At 42.6% G+C, this 25158-nt stretch overlaps 1 protein-coding gene across 1 annotated transcript in view; it reads left to right on the forward strand.

Annotated features, from left to right (window-relative positions):
• The window catches only part of Grin2a (glutamate ionotropic receptor NMDA type subunit 2A), a 470861-nt gene that overhangs the window by 413215 nt on the left and 32488 nt on the right, over positions 1-25158 (forward strand). Inside the window, exon 12 of the mRNA XM_008829942.1 lies at positions 10724-10911. Coding sequence (XP_008828164.1) covers positions 10724-10911 — 188 coding nt within the window. The remainder of the gene's footprint in view (positions 1-10723; positions 10912-25158) is intronic.

Raw genomic sequence — 25158 nt, forward strand, 5'->3', positions numbered from 1 at the left:
TTCTTATACAACCCAGGACAACCTGCCCAAGGGTGATACCACCCACAGCGAGCTGGCCCCTCCCACATAACTCAACAATCAAGAACATTTGGCAGAGATACCCCACAGGCCAGTCTGAAAGAAGGAATTTCCCAGTTGAGGTTCCCTCTTCCCCTATATGTCAAGTAGAAAAATGAAGCTAATCCTGTACACTCAGCATCATCTCCTGGCAGGACCTAGGTCAGCACTTCTAGGGCTGGCTTTCCTAGGGTGTCTGGGAACTCAGAAAAGAAGCCTCACTGCTCCAGGTTCCACCTGCATATGTAGTGTAGGGGGCAGTGTTGTGTTCCAAGGGGAGGCGCAGTGCACAGGTTTTCAGTGTGAATGCTTGTGAGAGAGCTCACTCTTGGGGAATGGCTGTCCTGACTTGTTTCTTGTGCCTCTTCCATCCTTTGCCTCTCAGAATTAATTACTTGTGTGGCCCTCACTTCATGTCAGAAGGTGTTGCACACACTTTCACTGTCATTCCCCAATGATTCTTCACAGCTACTTGTTGCATTGGTGCCGACTCAACATCTCTGTTGTATCGTTAGACAATCTATGGTTAAGTCACAGGCACAGAGGCAGTGAACTTCAGAGCTGAAGTGAACTGGTTCTAGAAGCTTTGGTCTGAGCCAGCATGCTATCTGCTTCTCATTATAACATATATTCTGAGTGTCAAAACAAAAACAAAATCCCTACAAATGAGTTGGCCAAGCTCCAATGTCAAGCCACACCTGGTCTGATAAGCATTGTTTGATGTTTCCCTTACCTTTGTTGTATCTATTGCATATATTTCTATGTTCGCGGTAGTTATAAAATTTCATTCTGTAGAATGTTATCAAAACTATACGCAGTAGGTCAAGGTTTGGTTTTTCAATGAATAATGTTTTGATGAGCTTCTGGAGCTGCAGGTGTCTTTTGCCTTCATTCTCTTTGATTGTTTCATGCACCCACAGTTTATTCAAGTTTTTCCCTCTGCTGGAGATTTTCTGGCCAGTGGAAGGCCATTAGTCATACATCTGTGTTAAAACTTTTAATGAATTTTCTGTGCCTTCTGCAGGTAGTGTGCTGGGAATGAGAGCAAGAAGAATTTCTAGATCAAAAATTGTTATTAAATATATTAATGTTGTTGTAATGAAAAAATAAAAATAAAAAAATAAAAATAGAATGCCATGGACTAGAGACATGGCTCAGCAAAAAAAATTAATATTTTCTTGAAACTTTAGTCTTCTATAGTCAACTGATTGATTTGTCAATTTACTTCTTTTCTGAGTCGCTTCATGGTACAGAGCATGGACTGGCTGTGTGACTTTTGGCAAATTAAGTAACCTCTCTGAGTCTGGTTTTTGTATTTGTGAAATCCCAACTCCCAGAATTCCTCTGAGATTGGAAACGTTCACAGAGGGAAAACAGTGGCACTGTGTTCTTCCCATACTAGAGTGTCACCAATGTTAGATTTTCACAAGACATTCTACTTTCTTTCACTTTTATGTTTTCTGGATGTCAAGATTCCTTGTGTTTCAATCTGGGACCTGCACTTCTACATTGTAAGGGGGTGCTTAGGACTTAGTATCCTAGATTCAAATTCTCTGCTGTTGCTCAGCTGTGACACTTTAGACTAATTAATTCACCTTTCAGACTCTACCTTGTCCATTTGTAAATGCTGTTCAGCTTGTTCCTTCCATAGGAGTATGTGGTAGAGATGACGGGAATACCCAAGCAAAAACACAGGGCCTGGCATGAATGATGTCTGAACGATGAATGTATTTCTTGGCATCAGAACGGTTAGCTGTAATCTCCACCCTTGAGAAGCATAAGGGACTCATAAGAGATTCACCTTCCAGAAAGACCTGATGCTTCTCCTATGTCAGAACACAGGCTTTGACGAGGAGAACATTTGAATAGTGCTTTATCCTCCACATAAAATTTATAGCAGTTGTTTTACCTATCTATAATCACACAAGAGAGATTGTTTTCCTTCTAGTCAGAGGGGGAAATCAATGCTCTGTGAAGTGCATGGATTTCCCTGGCTTCCCAGCGCCTGCAGCCAAACAGGTTCCTGTGACCCAGGTTCCCCAAGTACCTGCACTTGGGAAGCCAGCACCGGCTCACTGGAGGCAAATCGCTTCGGCCTATAGTAGTTAAGCCTGGACTCACTGGCACCATCAAACATCTTGAATGGAGATTTCTGAGCCTTAGTTATCTTATCTGAAAACTGAAACACTGATGCATGGTATCACCACTCATTGGATATAGTCAACTTGGGTCCAATGGTTAATTCAATAGAAAGAAAACAGATTTCTATATCATTTCTGCCCTTCTTTGTTTTTTGCAGTTGGGAGCCAGGAGTGTAGTGCATCCATCCATCATATCCTAGTCCTGCTATCCTTATTTCTCTCTTCTTCCTTCTGTCTATTTGAGTCAGTCTTGCTATATCTCTATAGTTCCCTTGACCCTCTCCCTCTGGGGTTGGACTTTCCCTTTGTCCTTCCTCTCCTTTCCTCTTTTTCTTTCTTGTTATCTCTTTCTCTCCTCTCCTCTCCTCTCTCTCTCTCTCTCTCTCTCTCTCTCTCTCTCTCTCTCTCTCTCTCTCTCCCCTTCCTGCTTCTCATCGTACCTTCTCTTCTTCTTCCTCTCTTAAATCCTCTCCATTCTCTACCCTTTTCTGCCCGTCTTACAAATTTACTCAGAATTTTCACAGTTAAAAAAAAAATTACCCATCAGTTTTTTTCCCCTCCAACTCACAGTGAATATTCTTGGTAGAAATAATCAACACAGATTGAACTGGCAACAGCTGAAAGCACAGAGTCAAATTTATTATTGATTAAAAATCCATAGATGACTGGAATCTTCTTGGTTAATTTTGTATTTCTGTGCAATTTTGACCCAGGAGGATTGGACTTGGTGGAAATAATAACGACAAAAGAAAACCCAGAATGGCAGAAATTATAAATTAGTTAAATTTGTCGTGCTCCAAATGTTGATCAATGAATCAAATCTTCATAGAATTTAAAAAGAATTGACACCAGTGAAAAGTTTCCAAAATTAAAAAATGGAAACAATTTAGCTATGCTGTATAAGATATTGATCTAGGAATTAAATCAGCTTAATGGAGTTTGCTCTGGAAAATACTTGCTTAGTGAAAATTAATCAATGTCAGTATAATTCTGATTTCCATGTTTGCATTTACAAACTCAGAGTAAAAAATATGAGCCTGGAGCTAGAGACACGGCTTGTCACTGCTCTTTGAGAGGAACCTGCCCCCCCAACCCCAAATTTCAGTATCTACATCAGGTGGCCCACAACTGCCTGCAACTCCAGATCCAGGGGATCCAGTGCTTTCTTATGCCTTCTGTAGGCATCCACATGCATGTGTGTCTGTGCACATATACAGAAACATATAAATAAATAATGAATTGTTTTTTTAAAAATGTCAGCCTGGGGCTGGCAAGATGATTCAGCAGTTAAAAGCACCTACCTGAGTTTGATGCCTAAAAACCACATGGTAGAAGAGAGCTGATTCCCCAAAGTTGTCTCCTGTCCTACACACACACACACACACACACACAGACACACGCACATGCACACACACATGCACACGCACACACGTGCACACACACACGCACACACACTCTGCTGCTTTCTTTTTTTTTAATCTTTGGGAGACAGGGTCTCCCTATAGCCCCAGCTGGCCTGGCACTCGCTATGTAGACCAGGCTAGCTTCTATCTCACAGAGCTCTGCCTGCCTCTGCCTCCCAAGTGCTAGGACTAAAGACATGCACCACCACACCCACTTAAGTTTCTTTCTTAAAGTCAACTTTAGACCAATTTGGTTGAAGGCAGGTACAGGTTGACTGTCTCATTACCAAACAAACACTTGCAAAGGTTTTCATGCCTTGGTAGTACATTGTGGGGACAACAAATACCCTTCTACCAACAGCCCTGTGTCTGGGTGGTTGTTCATGATCCCAGCACTGCCACATCTTTGTACAATGATACTAATCTTGCCAAACAATTCCTGAGTTTCATCAGGATCTGCAATTACAAAACACATTCATTTCCATTTTATTCATCCAACAGCTAGCCTTGTATGACAGGTGTCTTTTCCCCATCTTTTGGGAGGGGAAAACCAAATCTCAGAGAGCTCTTCTTCGACAGAGCTGGTAAAGCAGAATATGAGCATTGCTTCACAGTTGTTCATATGTGCTGACTGGCCTGATGTGCTGATGTGTGTGTGTGTGTGTGTGTGTGTGTGTGTCTGTCTGTCTGTCTGTCTGTCTGTCTGTCTGTGATGTATATATGCATTTGTGTGTGTGAGTACAAGCGTCACATTGCACATGTGGAGGCAACCTCCTTGCCTTCTTCTTTGCTCGAGGCAGAGCCTCTGTAGTTCACACCAAGTGCACATCATGCTAGCTGGCCTACAAACATCCACAGAGTTTTCTGTCTCCACCTCCCATCTTGCCATAAGAGCACTGGCATTACAGAAGACATGTGGTACCACATCCAGCTTTTACATGGGTTCTGGAGATTTGAACTCAAGTCCTCAAATTTGTATAGCAAGTGTTTTCCCCCACTGAACCATCTTCCCAGCTCTGATGTGCTGATTTCTTCCTTTTTCTAGCAAAGTTTTGACATGACCTAAAAAATACATTCAGTTATCATCAGAAGGATGTTTCTATTTGCATAACCCTTGAGACTACACCTCCAAACACGCACATGCACACACACACACACACACACACACACACACAAAACCATACACTCTGGTTTTATTAATTCATCAGAACAAGTCAATGTCTTGTTAAAGGCTTCTTGAATGTTAATGAATGAATAATTAACTTTAACTATATAATTATCCTTTAAATGTGCTGAGACCCCCCAGAGAGCATCTGAAAACATGCGTAAAATGATGAGCTAAAACCGGAAGCTTTTGATTAGGAACTATCAGGCTGCTTGACAATACAAATCCCCATCTTAGAAGGGCCTATGCCTCGATGTGGGGGCATGGTCTTCCCTGGAGTATGGGAAAGCAGACTTGCCAATGAATGGTTTGAGGGTTAAGAGTAGTCTTTCAAAGGTATCACACAGGTTCGAGAGACTCAGACCTGCTGACGTAACAAGGTTGGATATACACACTTGAGAAAACTGTAGCAGCTCTTCAGAGCTGTTAAAAGGTCTCTGCAGGAAGTCGGCTGGTTCAAGTAGCAGGAGGCCCCTGTGAGAGCCTTCCTTACTTTTACTTCTTTGCAAATTTACGGAATCGAATCCAGGTCTTATTTCCCCCTCTTGTTCTGAATTACCATCATCTCTAATCATTTGGGTGCCTCGAGGACTGCTGGTGACAGAGAAGGTAAAGGTACCCACAGAGCTTCTGTGATATTTGGCAGTGTGGGTGCCGTTTAAGGCTCTAGTTCTATTCTGGCCCCCATGTTGAGAGGTGGGAGAGCCACTTCATCTGACACAAAGGATCAAGCTTCTGTAAATGAAGCTTGTGGTGTTGGCCTCAAGGTGCCAGGTAAAGCCCTGTCTCATCTCAGGAGGTGCCAGATAAATCTCTAATCCCACCCCAGGTTGGTGCTGTGTAGGGCTCTGTCTTCACCCCAGACACATTCCAGTTAAAGCTCTGTCCACATTGCAAGCTAATGCTGGGTAGGAGTCCATCTCCATGTCAGGCAGGTGCTAGATAGGGCTCTGTCTTCACCCTAGGCAGGGGTCAGGCAGGACTCTGTCCCCATCCCCTGTCCAGTGGGAAAACCACTTAGCTGGGAAGGTGAGAGAATGATTTCCTCTTCAAGAATCAGGGAACGCAAGTAACTGGGTTCCCTCACCTCTGAGGCCAGGGCCCTCACCTGACTGCTTAGTTCAGAAGGATGGAGTCCCTCCAGGGCTGACCTTTGGTCTGTGCTTTTCTGAGCTCAGCACTGCCAATTACGGAGCTGTAGCCTAATACATCACTCTGTCTCCGGCAGTCACAGCTCAAATGCCTCAAATGCTTGTCCAAAGCAGGCTCCTCTTTAGGTGACCTCTTCCTTTCTCATCTTGTCTCCAACAAGAATCTGTGCCCATCAGCACCTGCTTACCCTCTGGGTTACAATGTGTCAGATGCGAGAAGAATGTTATATGCTGGTAAATCTAAACTCTGCATGCTAGGTGTTTGCTGGGGGCAGACAGGCTGAGCAGCCCACCAGATCTCTTTAAACTCGTACTGCTCCAGCTCACCCCTGTCTCTTGTGTCATATGCAGTTTGACCTAGTGCTAACCTGTACCCTGAATTTCCTAAGGAGTATACAGGGGTACCCTCAGTTACTCTTCAAGTCTTCGGAGACATCTGTGACCTTTGACATCCACCTAAATCTAAATTCAGCTTTGGACACTGAGAACTAAGTGATAGTGTTCTGTTATGTTCACACTCACTACCTCAGTTTCCCTATCACACAACCAGGAAAGCACGCAACAAACAGGACAGTATAGTCATTCTTGCACACCTAGAGCCCCAGGGCACCCTAGCCTCCCAGAAACGTATCTTCTTATAGATAAATAATAACAGAAATAAATAACAGGAGGGAACCCAGGTAAAGCATTTGGAATTGGGCTTATTACAGAGGATGTATAAAATTTGTGAGGCCCTTGGCCATAAGCTCTGAATTCAACTGAATGCTTTTATGGGCTTTAAGCATTTGTTACATGCTGGCTATTGCACACACACTTACCTTACATAACATGGCTTTGTTCCCAACAGCTCTCTGAGGGCAGATACTGTCAGCTCCACTTTGCAGAAAAAAAAACATACAGGTGCTGTGTCCAAAGTCCCTGGCTTACAAAGCTTGCTTTCGAGTGCATCAGCAGTTTTTCGTGTCTTTCTTTTTTATTCTTTTTAACAACAGAAGCAATGCTTTTGATTGGAAACAGATCAAAAGTAAATCTGCTGGAGTCAAAGCAAAGAGGAACGCAGAGCCCAGCTACCTCAGTCTTCCCCTTGGCTGCCACGGGGTCCCTGGTGTTATACTGTCCGTTCCTGCAGCTCCCAGACACGTATGATCACTTTTTATTAGAATTTCACTCAGTGAAATTCAATGAAGCTAAGTTCAGTTTCTTGGCTGCTCTAACTTATTTCAGGGGCTCACAACTTCTACCCACATGAGTCTCTGCAGAAGCAGGATAAACCCATGGACAGTGCTCTTAGAGGGTGCTGTAATGCAGAATGTAGGCACATCACTGTCAAGCCCAAGGCTGGCTTAGCTTCTGAGACGCTTTCTGCTCATAAACAAAATAGGAAAATAATAATAATGATGATATCTCCCTCCCGGGCAATTGTGACATAATGGGTGATGGATGTGAAGTGCTATGTGCTGTTTTATAAAGCATCATACAAGCAACGGCTCTGGATTTGTTTTTTGTTTGTTTGCGTGTGACAGAGGGAATGTGTGTGGTATATGCATGTGTGATGTGTGTGCATGTGTGTGTTGTGTGTATGCAATGTGCACATCCCATGTGTAAATGAATAGAGGCCAGAAGAGGTCATTGGGTCCTGTTCTTTCACTCTTCACAGTATTCCCTTAAGATAGGGTTTCCTATTGAGCCTGGATCTGGGTGGCAGTCAGCAAGTCCCAGTGATCCTCTTGTCTCTGCCCTCCATAGTGCTGGTGTTATAGACACATGTAGCCATGCCTAAGTTTTGTGTGGGTGTTGGGGATTCGAACTTAGGTCCTCATGCTTTCACAACAAGTGCTGTTATACACTGAGCCATCTCCCCAGCCTGAAGATGTTGTTTTTAACATGTAGGTATCTGTATTCAACAGTTTCTAGACCCTAGTGCTCTGGAATCATTGGTAAAAGATCAATCTACTTCACACTGCCCTACAGTTTTGCATGCTAACATTGCTTTTGTAGTAACGGACCTCAGAGAGTCAGGGCAGGAAGAATAGTCCCTATCTGTGGCTCTGTGGCTGCAGTCCTGAAGACATGTCCCCTAGCCTACCCCAATCACCAAAAATGTAAATGCTTTGGTCAGAACCAACCGTGTCTTCTGCAATGAGTTGTCTTGTCTTTTTTTACTTTTTGCTCAACTGGCTGTTAATCAGCAGAACATTTGTCATAAAATATGGTACCAATTTGCAGAATTCTATGCCTGTCCCTAAAAATACCAATTTAAGCTCCTGTTGGACAACTCTTGTATGGTTGCCAGGCTTGTCTTTAGATTTCCATCCCAACAGTGCATTGGTAGGGCAAAAGTTGATAAGTTAGCCAGGGACATCAATGGGTAGGCTTAAGGCTGGATTACTCTGTACATGGAAGTCTATGGATGTGTATTTATGACTATTTCTTGAGGAGTTGAGGGAGTTTACCGAGACTTAGAAAATCTTCATGAAACTGGGGTTTTCAGCATCTCCATGGCAACTACGGCATGTGAGGTATTGATGTTGCAAGTGCCTCAGCTTTATCAAAGAAAAGAAATGCCATCCGTATGTCATCCAGTGTTGGTTTCTCCACTGATAGTCACAGAAGGGGACTCTTGGATTACAGATTCAGGGATGCCCCAGTATCTCAGAACATCATGACTCCCTTCCCTCATAGCTTAGGAGCCCACAATCCAAAAAGAAAAAGTGGCTTTCCTGAGGTCATGCCTGCATCCAAGCCCAGCCTGGAACTTGAATCTTTTTCTCTATTTATAGCCCCAGTGTTCTGGTCCTATACTCTGAATGACTTTGAACCTTTTCTTTCTTCTTTTATGTTTAGTTTATTCTTTCATAATTTCATACATCCATAAAATGTACTTTGGGCATACATTTCCCATTATCTTTTCTTATCCCTTTCCCCTTCCACTGATCCCTTCCTTATCTTAACAAGCTCCCCCCACTTTCATGTCATTTTTATGACCCACTGCATTTAAATAGGGTTATTTGCATGAGTGTGAGTTGGGGGTTATTTCCTTAAGCAAGGACAATTTACCAGCGTCCCTACCACTGAGGAACGTGAGTCCCCCTACTCCCAGCAAGCAATAACTACCCAAAGCTCCCCAGGAGTGGAGACTAACCCCCCGCCCTCCATCCATGACAGAATGCCGACAGGTCCAGTCTTGTAGCCACTGCTGCTATGAGTTCGGAGGACTTTGCATCTTTTCTCGCTCTTCATCCTGTATTCCCACAGGTTCAGTATTTCTGGCTTTTCTAAAAGGCTGTTTCTCTTCATGATCCAGCTCTGCCTATTCCAGCACTGCTGCTGCTGCCTGGATACTCTGACCCCCTTGAGTCACTGTCCGACCTTAATGCTGAGTATTTGAGATAAAAGTTCGAGTCTTTCTATGAGTTATTTATGAGTCTTGAAATGAGTTTTCAGCCCTGTAGTTTTGCCCCACCTGCAACTATCACAAAAATCAAAACCAAAACAGGGGAAAATAGAAATGATGAGCACGGCCGTAAAGCTTGCAAATTGCTGTGTTCCCACAGGGTCTGTTCTGTGCACCTCTGAAAGAAGGCAGCATCTTACAGCCTCTCCTGCCACTTTTATTTTTCTTTGCTTTATTGTTTTATGTCTCCTTGTTAGAGAAAGAAAGGAAATAAAGTTGAAAATGTGACACGAAGTCGAGTGGGCATGGTGGCACACAGCTTTAATCCTAGAAGAGGCAGGTGGATCTCTATGAGATCAAGGCCAGCTTGGTCTACATAGTGAAGTTCCAGGCCAGCTGGGGCTACAGGGAAACCCTGTCTCAAAAAAGACATAAATAAATAAATAAATAAATAAATAAATAAATAAATTTTTTAAATGGAACTATCCATTCCTGTGTTCCAGGATGATGGTTTCAGCCTTGTTAAATTACTTTAAAACTTGGAAATGATATGTGTGCTCACTAATGGGTTTTAGGTAGTGATTTGGCTCAGATTTGACATTGACCTGATGTCATGATGGTTGGCAATTGGGAAACAGTGGCGGGGGTGGAGGGCAGTTACACAGCAAAGACACAGCTGTACCTAAGTTCATATAGCTCATAAAACCTAGACTATTTATTTTGTCTTTACATTTAAAAGTGTTCCTAATCCTTGTTGTATATATGTGTGTGTGTGTGAGTATACATACAGACCTTAGAAGACTGCCTCCCAACATGCTAATGGTGGTCACCTCTTAGTCACAGATTTATGTGTTAAAGTATTTTATTACACATTTCTTTTATGACATATATAATTTTAATTGTACTTTTTAATATTTTTCTATATTATGTTTAGTTTTAAAATATTACTGTGTAATTATTTTTAACATAAATAGCAAATGTATTTATATAAGCCTTTTAAAGGAAAAGGCATCATTCCTGATTAATTCCTACCTCCTGCTTACATGCTACCACCTTGTTCCCCTGTCTCTTAGCAGTTCACAGTGTTCTGAGGCAAACCTTTTTAAACAGGCCACCATTTCCCCACTGCTGGGAGGTGTTAAGGACAAACACTTAGCAAACAGAAAACCTGCCTGTTTACTCACTTGGGTATATGGATTCTTCCTGTCTTTATTTAGCTGCCTCTTGTAAGTTGGAAAGGAAACGTTCTGGCTTTTATCTCCTCATTAAAAATAGGTTCTTTTATGACCAGGGCATGGAACAGCCATGACTCACTACCTCCAGTGTGTTAGGTGCTAGATCTGGCCCTGAGGAGCAGGGCCCTGAGATGGCACCTGGCCACCCCATGACTCCCTTGTGTCTTCTCATTTCAGGAAGCTAGATGCTTTTATCTATGATGCAGCTGTCTTGAATTACAAGGCCGGAAGGGATGAAGGCTGCAAGCTGGTGACCATCGGGAGTGGGTACATCTTTGCCACCACTGGCTATGGAATTGCTCTCCAGAAGGGCTCTCCCTGGAAGAGGCAGATTGACCTGGCACTGCTCCAGTTTGTGGGTGATGGTAAGACCCTGGGGAACTCCATATTTGCAGGGACAGAGGGTCAGGATGAAGGATATTGACAAATACCTTACAAAACCAGGGCAACTCCCTTGTGCTTCAAAACACAGAATTATGCAAACTCAAATGTAGTGCTGGCTTTAGGGACACTGCTGTGCAGCATTACATAATTGGGGTGCTGTGTGTGTCAGCTTTTCATTGCTGTGACAAAATAGTTGTGATAAACAACTTAAAGGGGAAAAAGTATTTTTTGTCTCATCACCCTATGGTCCAGTTGCTTTGAGGCCTTTGGTGGGGCAGTATATCATGGTGTCCTAGTTTGTTTCTCCATTGCTGTGACAAAACACTCTGACCACTACCAACTTGGGGAGGAAAGGGTTTATTCAGATTACATCTCCCAGGGGAAGCAGGAGCTGGAACACAGGCCATGAAGGAATGCTGTTTACTGACTTGCTCCCCTGGCCCCTGCTCAGCCTGCTTTCTTATGCAACATAGGCCCACAGTGGGCTGGGCCCTCCCACATCACTCAACAATCAAGAAGGTGCCCCATGGACATGGCCACAAAAGGAAATTCCCCAATTGAGGTTCCCTCAACCCAGGTGTGTCAAGTTGACACTAAAGCTCTCCAGCACACATGGTGAAAGCTCATAGTGAAAAGAAAACTGCTCAGCTTGTGATGACTAGGAAGGACAGAGAGCGAGAAAGAGAGAGAGAGAGAGAGAGAGAGAGAGAGAGAGAGAGAGAGACTGAGACAGAGACAGAGGCAGAGAGACAGAGAGAACTGGGGACAATATATACTCTCCAAGGGCATGTGTTCAATGATTCTTATGACTAGGCCCACCCCTCTTAAAGTTTGCATCACCTCCCAGCAGCATTAAGTTATGAATCCATAAATAAATTGATGAGCCATTGATGGGGTCACAGCTTTCATGATTCAATCACCTCCCAGAAACCCTGTCCTAGAGCACAGCTGAGATGAACTAAGCCTTCAACATAAGAGCTTTGGGGCAAGGGTGGGAACATTTAAGATCAAAAGCATAATGTTCTAGTTTTACTTCTATTGCTGTGATAAAACACCCTGACCAAAAGTAACATAGAGGAGAAAAGGATTTATTTGGCCTACAGTTCCAGGTCACAATCCATCACTGGGGATTAACCGAGGCTGTCGTCACTCAAGCAGCTAGTCATACAAGCTCCACAGTCAAGAGCAAAGACAGACGAATACATCCTTGCTTGCTGGCTGCTTATTCTCAGCTAGCTTTCTTCACTCTGACACAGTTCAGGGCCCAGCCCATGAAATGGCACCACTCAAATTCAGGGTGAGTCTTCATACATCAATTATTAATCAAGACGATCTCCCACAGGCATGCCCACAGGCCAACCTGACCTAAACAATTCCTCAGTTGAAACTCTCTTCTCAAGTGATTCTAGGCTATGCCAAGTGGGCAGTTAGACCTAACCAGCACAGTACCTAAATCCTGATGTCTGTTTTCTAAATTCCAAATCTCAGAAGATTTCTCATGAATTTTGAGTCTTTCTGAACATATCTGCAGTGACTAAGGAGTGGAGTCCGGTTGTACTAACATGGTGGTTCTCATTGTCTTGTGGAGGAATGAGAGGAAGGAAGTCTCTAGAATAGGAAGAGTGAGAGGAAATCCCATGGTTTTCACCTCCATCCACTCAGCACCTAACAAGCAGCAGTTTTCACTTTCACAGAGTTATAGTCTAATGGGATTGTGACATTTATGACACACACTGCCAAGCGGGCTGCTTGGTGTTGCAAGGCATTTCCTCTGTCTGCCCCCTCCACTTTATAGTTGGTGTGTCAGTTACTTTTTTCACTGCTGTGACCAAATATCTGACAAAAAACAACTTAAGGAAGGAAAGATTTATTTTAGCTCACAGTTCAGGGGATATAGTTCATCATGAGAAGGAAGACATGGCACCAGAAGTGGGAGCCAGCTGGCTACATTGCATCTACACTCATGAAGCAGAAATTGAATAGGAAGTGGGGCCAGGCAATAAAACCTCAAGACTGTCCACCAGTGACTTGCCTCCTGCAGCAAGGCTCTACTTCCTGAAGGATCCACAACCTTCCCAAACAGCATTACTAATTGGAGACCAAGTGTTGAAACACATGAACCTATGAAGTGTGTTTCATATTCAAACCACAGCATCTGATGATCTTACATATTCATCAGCATGGTGAGATATTTTTAGAGTCCTTCCCTGTGAACTAAGGTTTCTATTTGAATGACTGACCCAAGAAGTAAAATCAGCATAGAAGGCATAGAGAGCAGGACAGCACCAGAAATTGCTCAGTGTAAAGAGGACACGCTCAGGGGCAGAAGCCCCATCCAGAAAATGGATGGAGGCTATAGTCAAACAGGGTATTGAAATGGGCAGAGGGTACTGAATTAGGGTTGACATGTATTTGAATGGTGTTTAGACTTCTTTATAGTTTTTCCTCCTTTCTTAACTTCCAGAATTAAATCTTCAATCCTTGCAGTTCCATGAAACATTCTAAACGCATTTTATATTTAACTCTCAAATAAGATTATCTGACTCTCAGAATTCCCTAGAGGGCATTTGTATCATTCTCGGATCACTGGTCATGTTCTGTGCTATGTAAGTGTGATTTGTGGCTGTGTTGGTCAGCTATTGCTGTGAAATCTTAGAGTCACACAATAAGTACTTACTCTTCTCATGGGATTGCATCCAATGTAGACAAACCCAGCTTCAGGGTTGCATGGGTTTAGTGAAGTTGATTTCTGCCACAAGCTGATGAGCCAAGTATATGACCTCTGCCCCATGCATGCTTATAATGAATCTCAGACAGGTTGGCGTTTATGACCCGGAGGAAAGTCATCTCAGAGGCACAGAGGAAACACTTAGCTGCACACATGCATGTCAAGTTTTTGCCTATTCCCATTGATGAAACTATCATACAATAATTGTCATATAATATGTATGTATATATACATATATATCATCATGTAATTGATTCTGACATTCTCCTATGCAAGTCAGATGGAAAATCCCAAAGTGAACATATTGAACATATATTCCTTTATAGGAGGAGACTAGACAAGGGACATGAACATGGGAAGACACTGGAACTTTGTAGACAATTTTTCTACCTACTAAAGGAGTGCCTACACCCCTATCCATATAGCGAACTAGTCAGCAAATGGGAATCTGCTTCCAGCATAAATTCCAGTGAACTCTGAACATAACAGGCAATTGGTCAATGAAGGATTGAATGCATAAATACATGTATGCATGAGTGCTGGGTGTCAGTATGTATTTCATTTGACAGGAAACATTTAAATGTGATTGGTATCTGTCAAATGAGTCAGTTTTAACTCTAGCCCTGTCCACTGTTGTCACTCCTGCAGTATCTGTTATAAAACTGCTGATGTCTCAGGAAACAGGGCATGTCAATTAATATGCTTTATGCACTCCATGTGTTATTTATCTTTAGAACCTCTTGCTCTTTCCTGTTTTACAGAAATGAAAACTGAAGTTCAGGGGGATTGTGACTCTCCTCGTGCCAATAAGTGGCAATATCTCTATATCAGGGAACTTAATCTTAAAGAAAAAATTAGGCAAAATTCCTATTTATTTTTCTAAGATGTCTGACATTGTTGACTGATTAGATACTTGACATTAATAGGCCCTTCAGGAATGAGTTATTTACTGCTTTTCTGATCTAAATTTGTGTTTGTCCCATTTACAAATATTTCTGTTAAATGACCTTTCTTAGCCTCAGTTTGCTCATTTGTGAATGGGTATGAACAAATTTACATGATAAGAATGGAGGATGAAATGGAAACAATACAGATAAAGAACTTAGCTCAGCACAGAACCTGAAGCATTATAATGGTTCAGTGAGTATAAACTGTCACCTCCATCCTCACTATGATCACTACTCTAACCATCCTCATAATTATCACCATCATCATTTTCATAATATAGTCATCATCATCATAGTCACCAATGCCAAACTGCTCATTATCACCACCATCTTCATTTCCATCTCCATGATCACTACTACCATCAACAACACCAAAATCACCAGTACCGTCACCACCATCACACCACCATCACCACCACCATCACCATCATTCCCATTGCATCAGTACCAGCATCATAACCACCAACACCTTCATCCTCATGACTATCACCACCACCATCATTTCCATCACCACTATCACTACCACATCAGCAGCAGCATCACCAATAGTGTTATTCCATTACCACCATCTCTACCAGCATCAGCACTATCAGCACCAGCCTAAGTATTGCCCTCACCATCATCTTCATCATTATCATCATTACCACCATCAGCACCACTACCACCATAATCATTCCCATTGCCACCATTATCACCACCACTATCAACATCAGAATCATAAACACCAGCATCATGGATCTTTGTTTCTTGTCATCACCATAAAAATAATCACCATGATCATCACTTTCGTTTTCATCACCACCATAGTTATCATGACCACCATCTTCCTTCTCTTCAACATTCTCTTTCCCATCATCATCATCATCATCATCATCATCCACTTACAAGTCTCTGTTCAGTACAGATCAGTAACAATATACTAGAAATAATATAATCAAGTTACATCCAAGGGGTGGGGACACGTTGTGGAGCTGAACAGAAACCATCTTCTCTGTGGCATCTTCAAGATGCTGACTTACAGAGCATCAGGTTCTTATAGATATTTTATGTCCTGGCTGATTGCTTTCCCAGTCACACTGCTGGGGTTGGGAAATGTGTCTTTTCAACTTCATCCTTAGAACCATCTGGAAGCAAAGACATGGGAGAGAAAATGACGTTGCTCCAGGGGGCGTCTTAAGATAATCTTCCCGGAAAGCCATGTCCAATTCTAAATGTCTCTCTAGGAGTAAATACATGAATTAACACAGCTGCATAAATATTTCACTTATCTTATGCAGCTTCAGCAGGATTAATTATGCTCTAAAATTAGACCCGTAAAGAGCACGGTGCCAAGCAGTACCTAATTATTATTCATCCTTTAGAATGAAGTGTTTATCTCTTGTTATAGAGTAGCTTCAGTGGACGATTAGGAGTCTAATGAGTGTCAAAAGTATAAAAAAATTGCTAATGGGCTGTGTAAATATAACCTCTAGAGTGAAGTGTTTGGTTATCTGGGGGACCTCTTACGTAAAATCTACCAGTAATCTCCCTAGGAAGAAGGGCTACTAATCTCCCTCTGAGGATGTATAGAATTCCAGTAAGACCTTGCCTTCCTTTTCTTGTCAATCTGTGGCCTCTCTGAGACAGTGGAGTGCGCCGTAGGATCTCAGTTCCTAGTGTTTTATCACCACTGTTAAACTGGTGCTTTTTACCTCCATCAGCACAAATATCCAACATTTACTGAAGAATAGTACTGATGTTCCAAGATGGGGGTATCACTTTCTTTTTTTCTTTCCCTCAAGGGACTCATAGTTCATCTCTTTGACAATGTGTAGATTTAAAATATCTAACTTTAGAATAGAAACATATTCATAATAATTCATATATGACTATGTACATGAGATGTAGACAAGAACACATATACCTTTTTACTTAGTCCCTTGCATAGATAAGAGATTCACCAGGTATATGAAACACTCTAGTTTTTATTTTAATGAGAAATGAATGGACCATAAAGAAAACATGTAAGAGGTTTTAGAAAAAGAACAGTATAACAGACCAGAGTCCACAGGAGTCCCAGTGATGCACTGACCCAGCAAGTAGCGAATTTCTATGGCACCTGGCATCTCAAAGATGTCATGGTTGAGAACACAAAGGCTCAGTGAGCCTGGAACATAAAGAATGGCATTTAGAGCTTCTAAGTGGAAGTGAACTAAGGAGCTTTTGGGGCTCATCAAGGTGAAGGTGAACTGAGGACTCCTTAAGGATCATCTTCTCATGGATTTTGTGGTTTTCATTTTGATGGTGGAATTTGGAGTGGCAGAAGGAAGATCAAAGAGTTCAAAATACTTCTGGTATACAAATGCCAGCCAAAGATATTGAGAAGCCGGGCACAGTGACACACATCTCTAATCTCAGCACTGGGGACACAGAGGCAGAAGAATTGCAGATTTGAGGCCATTCAGTAGAAACAAAGACTGGTGGTGTAGCTCAGGAGTAGTACACTTGCTTAGCTTGCACAGGGCCCTGGGTTCTGTTCTCAGCCTGCCAGGAGAAATCAGGCATCAAGAGAGTGAGATTTATGTGTTTATTTAGAAGCTAGTGAAGCTGATGGCATGGAAGAAAATTGTCATTTGAGCCCCTACTGGATGATCTAGCATCATGCCAAGTATATTGCATATGGCATCTTGGTAACTCTACATAATGTTCTGGAGGAGATTTGTCATCTCTGTTTTCTAGCATAGGAAAATGAGGCTCAGACTTCAACAGGACTCACCTGGGAGTCTTGTCTTGTTTAAAAATTTTTTTTGAGTAAGGCTGAGATTCTGCATTTTTAACTAGCTTCCAAGTAATGATACCATCTATGACCAATAAGCTGTGTCAACTTCTATCGGCGTAAAAATCAACCAAATTGATTTATTCCTTTATAATCATATTTCTCTTAAAGTTTCCTAGATAGGGCTGGAGCGATGACACAGCAGTTAAAAACATAGGTACTGCTCTTGCAGAAGACCCAAATTTGGTACCCAGCATCCACATCTGGTGCCTAACAACTACTTGTAATTCCAAATGCATGTGCACTACACATTCTCTCTCTCTCTCTCTCTCTCTCTCTCTCTCTCTCTCTCTCTCTCATACACACAGATCCTGGTTACAAGTGACCATGTCATTTTAGCTATTAGTAATATTTTTTAACATCAAGAAACATCTAATCTTCTTATTTATACTTTGCTCAGTTTTCAAAATTTTGGACAGATACGATGAATACCTCATCACTTTTGGCAACTTTGTGGTAATTGTTTTAAAGATTCATCCAGACTGTTAATGGTTTGGAGGGGACCACAAGCTATGTTGTGTATTAATAAGGAAGCCTATTGCAGATGGATCCAGAGCTTTGGAAAGCATTAATCTAGTCTATTGATGTTCATTAATCCCAGAGTAGGGGAAGAGTAAAGGGAGTTGATGGAAAGGGCCACTTCCTCCTTCCGAGTGGCTCACTGTTGACAGTCTGATTCCTTATTTGTCAGCTGTTCTTCCTCTAAAGGACGCTGGTGCCTTCTGACAGGGAGGGGACTCCCCGCTGCCAGCTGGAGTGGAGAGTGTGCCCGTGATTGCAGAAGTTCTCTGTGTATCTAATTAGGATTTTCATAAATTGCTCTGGGCCAGTGGATGAGTTGTTCATATCCTCAACACTGTCTTCATCCAACTTCCAAGCTTCATTTCTTTGGGTAGAAGACTGAGTCCTGGGTGGAGCTGGATACTCTGCAGCATGGCTGATAATGACCGTGTGTGCCTCCACCCTGACAGACCACAGACAGACCTTTTCAGCTGTCTCCTTACAGCTGGCTCAGACATGGCATGAAAGCATAGGCTAAGGGAGTTCCTGAATATCCTCTACTCTTACATATAGTTCCATCCAAGGATGCATCTGAAATTTACCACTCGGATTTTTTTATGTGAGCATAGAACCTTTGATGCAGGTCCCTCGAAAAATGAAGTTCCTTTTGCCTCTTCTGACTCTGATTCTTACATATAGTCAATCCTTCAGCCCTTTTGCTCCCCTGGTAAAGACTCTCTTAACAGCAAATACCCTTCATGTTAACTCTCTGAATGCCAAGTTTGCAGCATCCTTGTGGGACTTAGCAATGAAAGTGAGTAAAGAGGTGAAATGAAGGTTCTAAAACTTCCTAGCCATAGAACCTTAAGCAAATTAATTTCTCTGAGTTCCAGTTTCCTTATCTTTAAATCAGAGTTGCTTAAAGGTTAAGTATTAAAAAAAGTACAAACCAGTACAATTCATGGCACAAGATGACATTAAAAGGAAAATTTAAAGTGGTGCATGCCTTTAATCCCAGCACTCGGGAGGCAGAGGCAGGCGGATCTCTGTGAGGTCAAGGCCATAGTGAGTTCCAGGACAGCTGGGGCTACAGGGAGACCCTGTCTCAAAAATACCTAAAAAAAAAAAAAAAGAAAAGAAAAGAAAATTTAAAATCCCCAGGATAAGATAGCATGCCAGTATCTATGGATATTGCAAAGGCAGGTCTAAAATGGAAGTTTATATTTTAATAAGCAGAGTCTGGGAAAATAGCTCAGTGACAAGAGCACTTGCTGCACAAGCATGAAGATCTGAGTTATCATTCCCGGCACCTACATGCTGGGTGTGACAGAATTCAAACTTGTAACTTGAGTGCTGGGGTGAGGGAGGCATAGTCAGGAGGATCACTGGGGCCTCCTGACAGTGGCCTAGCATCAGGTTCCAGGTACAGTGAGAGAGACCACATTTCAAGAGAATAAGGTAAAAAGCCATAGAGCAGGGCACGTGACATATTGCCCTGGTCTTAGCACACATGCACAGGCATGCTCATACATGTGCACACACCATGTTTTTTACTCTTCCCTACCTTCCCCTGAGAATCACATCTGAGCTCTACACACATCTGATACTCAAACTGAATTCATTCAGTGAATGAATACATGAATAATGTGGCTGTATTACAGATATATGTCTGTGGACTTATTTGAATCATATCCTTTCTGATGAACAAGATATTATTTTTTCATGAAAGGACAGTTGATGCCTATATTAATAACTAAATACCTGACAACAAGCTCTTAATGGAAGAAGGATTTATCTTGGCTCATGATTTGAGAGAATACAATTCATCATGCCAGAGATGGTCTGGTGGTGGGCGGCTCCAAGGCTGTGGGAGTGTACAACAGCTTCTTCACATCTGGGTGTTCTAGGTTGCAGAGAAAATTGCAGGTTTAAACAGGGCTGGGCTAAAATCTTCAAGGTCCTGCTCCCCAGTGGCCCACTTCCTTCTTCTAGGCTTTGCCTCTTAAAGAATCCACAACCTCTCAAAATAGTGCCACCAGATATGAACCAAGTTTCAAGCACATGAACTTGTGGAAACTTTATATCCAAACCATAACAAGTACCCATAGGGAAAGAGGTTCAATAGTAGACTACCATGCCATGCCACAATCTTCTGGAGCCCCTGTATTTACTTGTAAGACAGGCAAATTCATTTCCTGTCTAATTTGTATATGACAATATCAAATATCCCTGTTTTATTTAATCTTTCTCACACAATCCTCTGAGACGCATAGAATCAACAAGATGATATATTCCCTGTCCTTTAGAACCGAAGTGGATCATAACTGCTACTGTTCATAGTACCAGTGAACCTGAAGCTGAGAGAGGCAGGATATGACTTCACCCAAGGTTTTGTGATGGAGTGGCAGGGTTAAAGCTAAGACAAGATTCCCTGCCATCTAGGCCAACTATGTGCTAAAACCAAAAAGCAGGGAAAAGAAACCACCTAATGATATCTTGTCTTGTTGCTGTGGAGGAAGACTTGATCTCTGTGGAAGAAGCAAGGGGCAAGGAAAACTGTTGGGCTATGTACAGCCCCAATGGCCTGCAGCCCAATTAGATCATGAAACCTCCAGTAGAAAGCTCTGTTGTTCCTCATCCTTTCCCATCCCCATGGCATAGTATAAGAATATAGAAAGGGCATGTGGACAGATCTTGTCTGGTTCTTCTCAGGCAAGACTCACTGATGGGGTAATAGGCAAGTTCCACCTTCAGTATGTCCTCAAGTATGCACATGTGCTTTAATCCTCTTCCTCCTCCTCCTCCTCCTCTTCTTCCTTTTTTTCCTTTTCTTTCACTTTTATAAATCAGTCCTTTTCATATCACTTTACTCTCTGGCTTCCATACAAACTTCTCCCACTCTCCTACAAGAATCCCTTCCCCAAGGAGTAGTTGAGGAAGTAAAGTCGCACTGCCCACCTGTGATTTCTGTTCTGCCTCGCTGACACATAATTTTGTTCATTGCAATAGCATTATCCTGAACAGAGGGTTCTGAGGCTCTGACAACTGGGAGTGATATCTACAGTTTCCTTTTAGCCAGACCTTCTGCCAAACTGGGTCGAACTCCCACTGTGTTCTCTGCCGAATTCATTCCTGCAGTCCCTAAGAATAAAAACGCATGAATGTTTCCTTAACAATTTCTGTGTGTGTGCGTGTGTGTGTGTGTGCACATATGCATGTTTCTTATATTGTATCAACCAGGATTTTTTTTTCAAATTCTTTAACTTTAGACCAGGATCTGAGTGTTCCCACATAACTGTTAGCCATGTAAGTCAGAGCTCACGGCTCATCCATTTCTACAAGATCAAGTTTGGGTACAGAATTCAACCACTTTAACTTAACCACTTTAAGGACCTGGAGGAGAGTAGCCAGAAAAACTGTATTTGTGTAGCCAGAAATTATGAACATAATGCTGAAATGTGTGTTTCTGCTTGAGCTTTGATCAAGGGGATAAACAGACTAGAAATGCCCATTGCCAAGTTTAGTCATTGTCTACGAAAACGTTTAGTTGGATTGCAGGCACACCTGTTCATTAGGTACTTGCTATGGTTTTCCTCACACTACAGGAGCAAGGCTGAGCAACTTTAACTGAAACTGCATGCCCTGCAGAGTTGCACGCATTTATTCTTTGACCTTTTGCAGAAGAAATTTTATGACCCCTGATCTAGGTTGTCTAGAGAGTGAGAAAAAGGAACGAGAAGGCTGGAAACTATAGGCCACCCAGTTCTCTTAAAGAAGGGAGAGAAGAAACAGAAGAAAGAGAGGAGGGAGGGAAGAGGTAGATAATATACGAGGGGTAAAATGGAAGGTAGAAAAGAAAGAGGGAGAGAGATTTGCAGAGTGGCTAGTTTATGCAGTGTTTAGCCTGGGCATCAGCAGAGCAGGCTGGGTTTGTCCAAATGAGCAATTAGTAATGTTGCAGAAGAAAGTGGAGCCTCATAGCCATCCATTGCCCCATCCCAGCTCGCGCCGTAGCACAGACCACAGGCTGATTCACTCCTGCTTGTGTCCTGCTGGCTTCCCCTGCTAGTAGTGCTTCTTGCCATAGGTCCCTGTGTCCTCAGGTGATTCAGCAGCACCCTATGGCAACCTGTAGCCTCAGCCCATTTAAAGGGATATGATCAAAAGAGGGATGGGCTAGGGAATGGAGAGGTAGAAGATGTAGATAATCTAAGAACCTCTTCTCTATGTTAAAGCAGCTGATTAGTTACTGGGCTGGATAGCTTTCGTTGTCAACTTAACCTGGGTAGAGGGAGCTTCAATTGGAGAACTGCCTCCATTTGACTGGCCTGTGGCCATGTCTGTGGGGGTATTTTCTTGATTTTTGGTGATATGGAAGGGCCTGGCCCACTGTGGGTGGTGCCACCCCTGGGCAGTATTGTATAAGAAAGCAGGTTGAGCATGGGCCAGGGGAACAAGTCAGTAAGCAATGTTCCTCCATGGTTTGTGCTCTAGCTCTTGCCTCCAGGTTCCTGTCCTGAGTTCCTACCTTGAGCTCCCTCAGAGATGAGTTGTAACCTGGGAGATGTAAGATAAAATAAACCCTTTCCTCCCCAAGTTGGTATTGGTCAGAGTGTTTTGTCACAATTGAAGGCAAACTAGAATAGTTACCATGGCCCTTATCATCCTGTAGACATTTATAGTAACTAACAGTTGTGGCAGGATCACTGTGTGCCACAAAATCACCAAAGCTTTATATGCATCAATTTTGTTGAGTCCTCATAAAGACTATATGAGGCCGGTTATAACTGATAATCTCTGTTTCCAGTTAAGGAAACTGAGTCTTAAGTCAGCTAATAAGGTATTCAAAATCATGCAGCTACTAACAGCAGATCTAAGATTGGCGCCTATGGAAAAATGTTCCTGGGATCTTTGCTTTAACTGTTTTGTAATATTGCATCTCCCATAGCTGCTATAACCTTTGCAGACTCATATCTCACAGGGCAAGTTTTCTCACCCGGAAATGATCAAAATCGTGATTTGAACATAGATTAGTCAGACTCCAGACTCAGTGTTCTTTCCTCTCGGACCTATAGAGTAAGGTCTGTTGGAGATGATAACTTGGCGACAGAGGTCTAGGGTAAGAAAGAAAATGACTGACACACACTCTCATTCTGATAAAGGAGGCTTAGCCATGCCTCAGGCCCCCACACCCTGGGAATAGACCCAGTCTAAGTTTTTAAATCATTCAATCCTGGCATTTTGGGGAAAAGTCAGGACCCAGAAGCAAGAGATGAGAAGGAGTGAAACAAGGACAGAATGTAATTAAGAGAAGTCAGATGTTGGGCCTGATACCGGTGTGCAGGACTGCCTCTCCAGGTTCGTAAAGGCCTGGTTTGGTTGCCGGAATTACTTGTTCCCTGCGGAGCTCCTCAGCATCGCATAATCCCCAGCATTTCAAAAGGTTATTGTTGCTTGCTAAATGTGTTTAATCAAATCGAGACTTCAAAGGCTGGAGTCACAGTTTGGGCTGAATAGTTTACTCTGTAAATCATGAGCTTTCTAATCAAATTGGCAAGACCTGGGTATCATTGGCAAAGCCCCCAACTTATTTACTGACTTGTTCATTCAGTCATTCATTCTTTCATTCATTCTCCCTTTTAGTTATTTTTTCAACAAACAATAACAGCAGCTTTGAAATTCAGGTGGTAGAATATAAAGATGATTAAATGTTCCTGTTCTTTTGCCTGTACTTAACAAAGATGCTTTAGAGCTGTGCCTGGTGGTGCAGACCTATAATTCCAGCTACTCAGGAGGCCTAAGCAGAGGATCACAAATTTCAAGGCCTGTCTAGGCTACAGAATATATTCAAAGTCAGCTTGGCAACTTAGTGAGACCCTATCTCAAAATAAAAAGTAAAAAAGGGGGCTAGGAATATAGTTCAACGTTTTAGCACTTACCTAGCATGCACAAGGCCCTGGGTTCAATCATCATTCCTGAGGGAAGGGGGTCTGTGGACATTTTTATGTTGAATTAAAGTAATTGGGATGCCTGTTTTAAAATTTTCACTTTCATGAGGTGTTTTTAGCAATCTCTGTGCTGGTTCAAATATCCAATCAGATTTAAGAATCAGTCTTTAGAATAACAGCATTTAACATTTGGAGACATCGTCTTTGTAAGAGTGAAACCACTGAGGACAAGTCAGCCTTCGGGTTGCAACAGCAAGAGGTTTATTTAGTACACAGGTACCTGTGGGCACAAAGTCTCCTCGGAGGACTTGCGCGCCCCCATGCTGGGTTTTGGCACTTTTATAGAGCAGAAGCGGGGTACAGAAGCAGAAGCATGGTTATTGGCCCATTCAAACGAGTATAAAGCATGAGGAAGTTAAGTTGCTAAATTCTGGGTGGGTGACTTATGGTACAGATCTGATTTCCTGGTATCGAGCCCCGGGGATTGCCAGATGCAGATGGCTTGACCACTACGTCCTGTTTTTCTGATAAGCTAGTTTCTCAATGCTTGACCTCTTGTCAGGCATTCCTATCAGGTGGCCTCATGGCACCTAGGTTTTTCATTCCTCCCTTTTTCTTTGACATATGAGGGGAATCTTTCACTCATCATAACATATCGGGGTCCTGGGTTCTTAATGCCTGGTATTGACTGGTGAGGACTAGTGCCTGAACTACAGATAGCCGATCCTTTACGAATTGGACCAGCCAATTAAGTATACAGGGCCCTAAAGTTAAGATTAAAAACAAGAGGACTAGAGGGCCTGCTAGAGAGGATATCAGAGTGGTGAACCAGGGAGACTTATCGTACAGTCCTTCAAACCAACTCTTTTTTGACTCAAAGTTACGTTTTCTTTCTTCTAGTCTTTCCTTTAGTTTGTCTAGAGTCTGTGTCACCACTCCTGTTTGGTCTGCGTAAAAACAGCATTCTTCCTTTAGGGCTGCACATAAACCTCCTTGTTTCAGGAACAATAAGTCTAATCCCCTTCTATTCTGTAGCACTACCTCGGAGAGGGAGGTCAGGGAGTCTTTTAAGGTTCTTATGGACTCCTCTAAGGCTATTAGGTCTTGGTTCATGGCTTGATGTAAGAGCATGTACTGATCCGAGCGAACTAAAGCAGTTGCTCCTGTCCCAATGCCCGCTGCTATACCCCCAGCTCCTAATAGTATAGCCAAGGTTAGGCTCACTGGTTCTCGTTTGAATCTGACAGAGGTGGGGGTTTCCAGATAATGCTGCAATACATAGCTGTCCT

The sequence above is a fragment of the Nannospalax galili genome, unplaced genomic scaffold, assembly GCF_000622305.1.
Source record: "Nannospalax galili isolate Female #2095 unplaced genomic scaffold, S.galili_v1.0 scaffold32, whole genome shotgun sequence".
In the NCBI taxonomy this organism is placed as follows: domain Eukaryota; kingdom Metazoa; phylum Chordata; class Mammalia; order Rodentia; family Spalacidae; genus Nannospalax; species Nannospalax galili.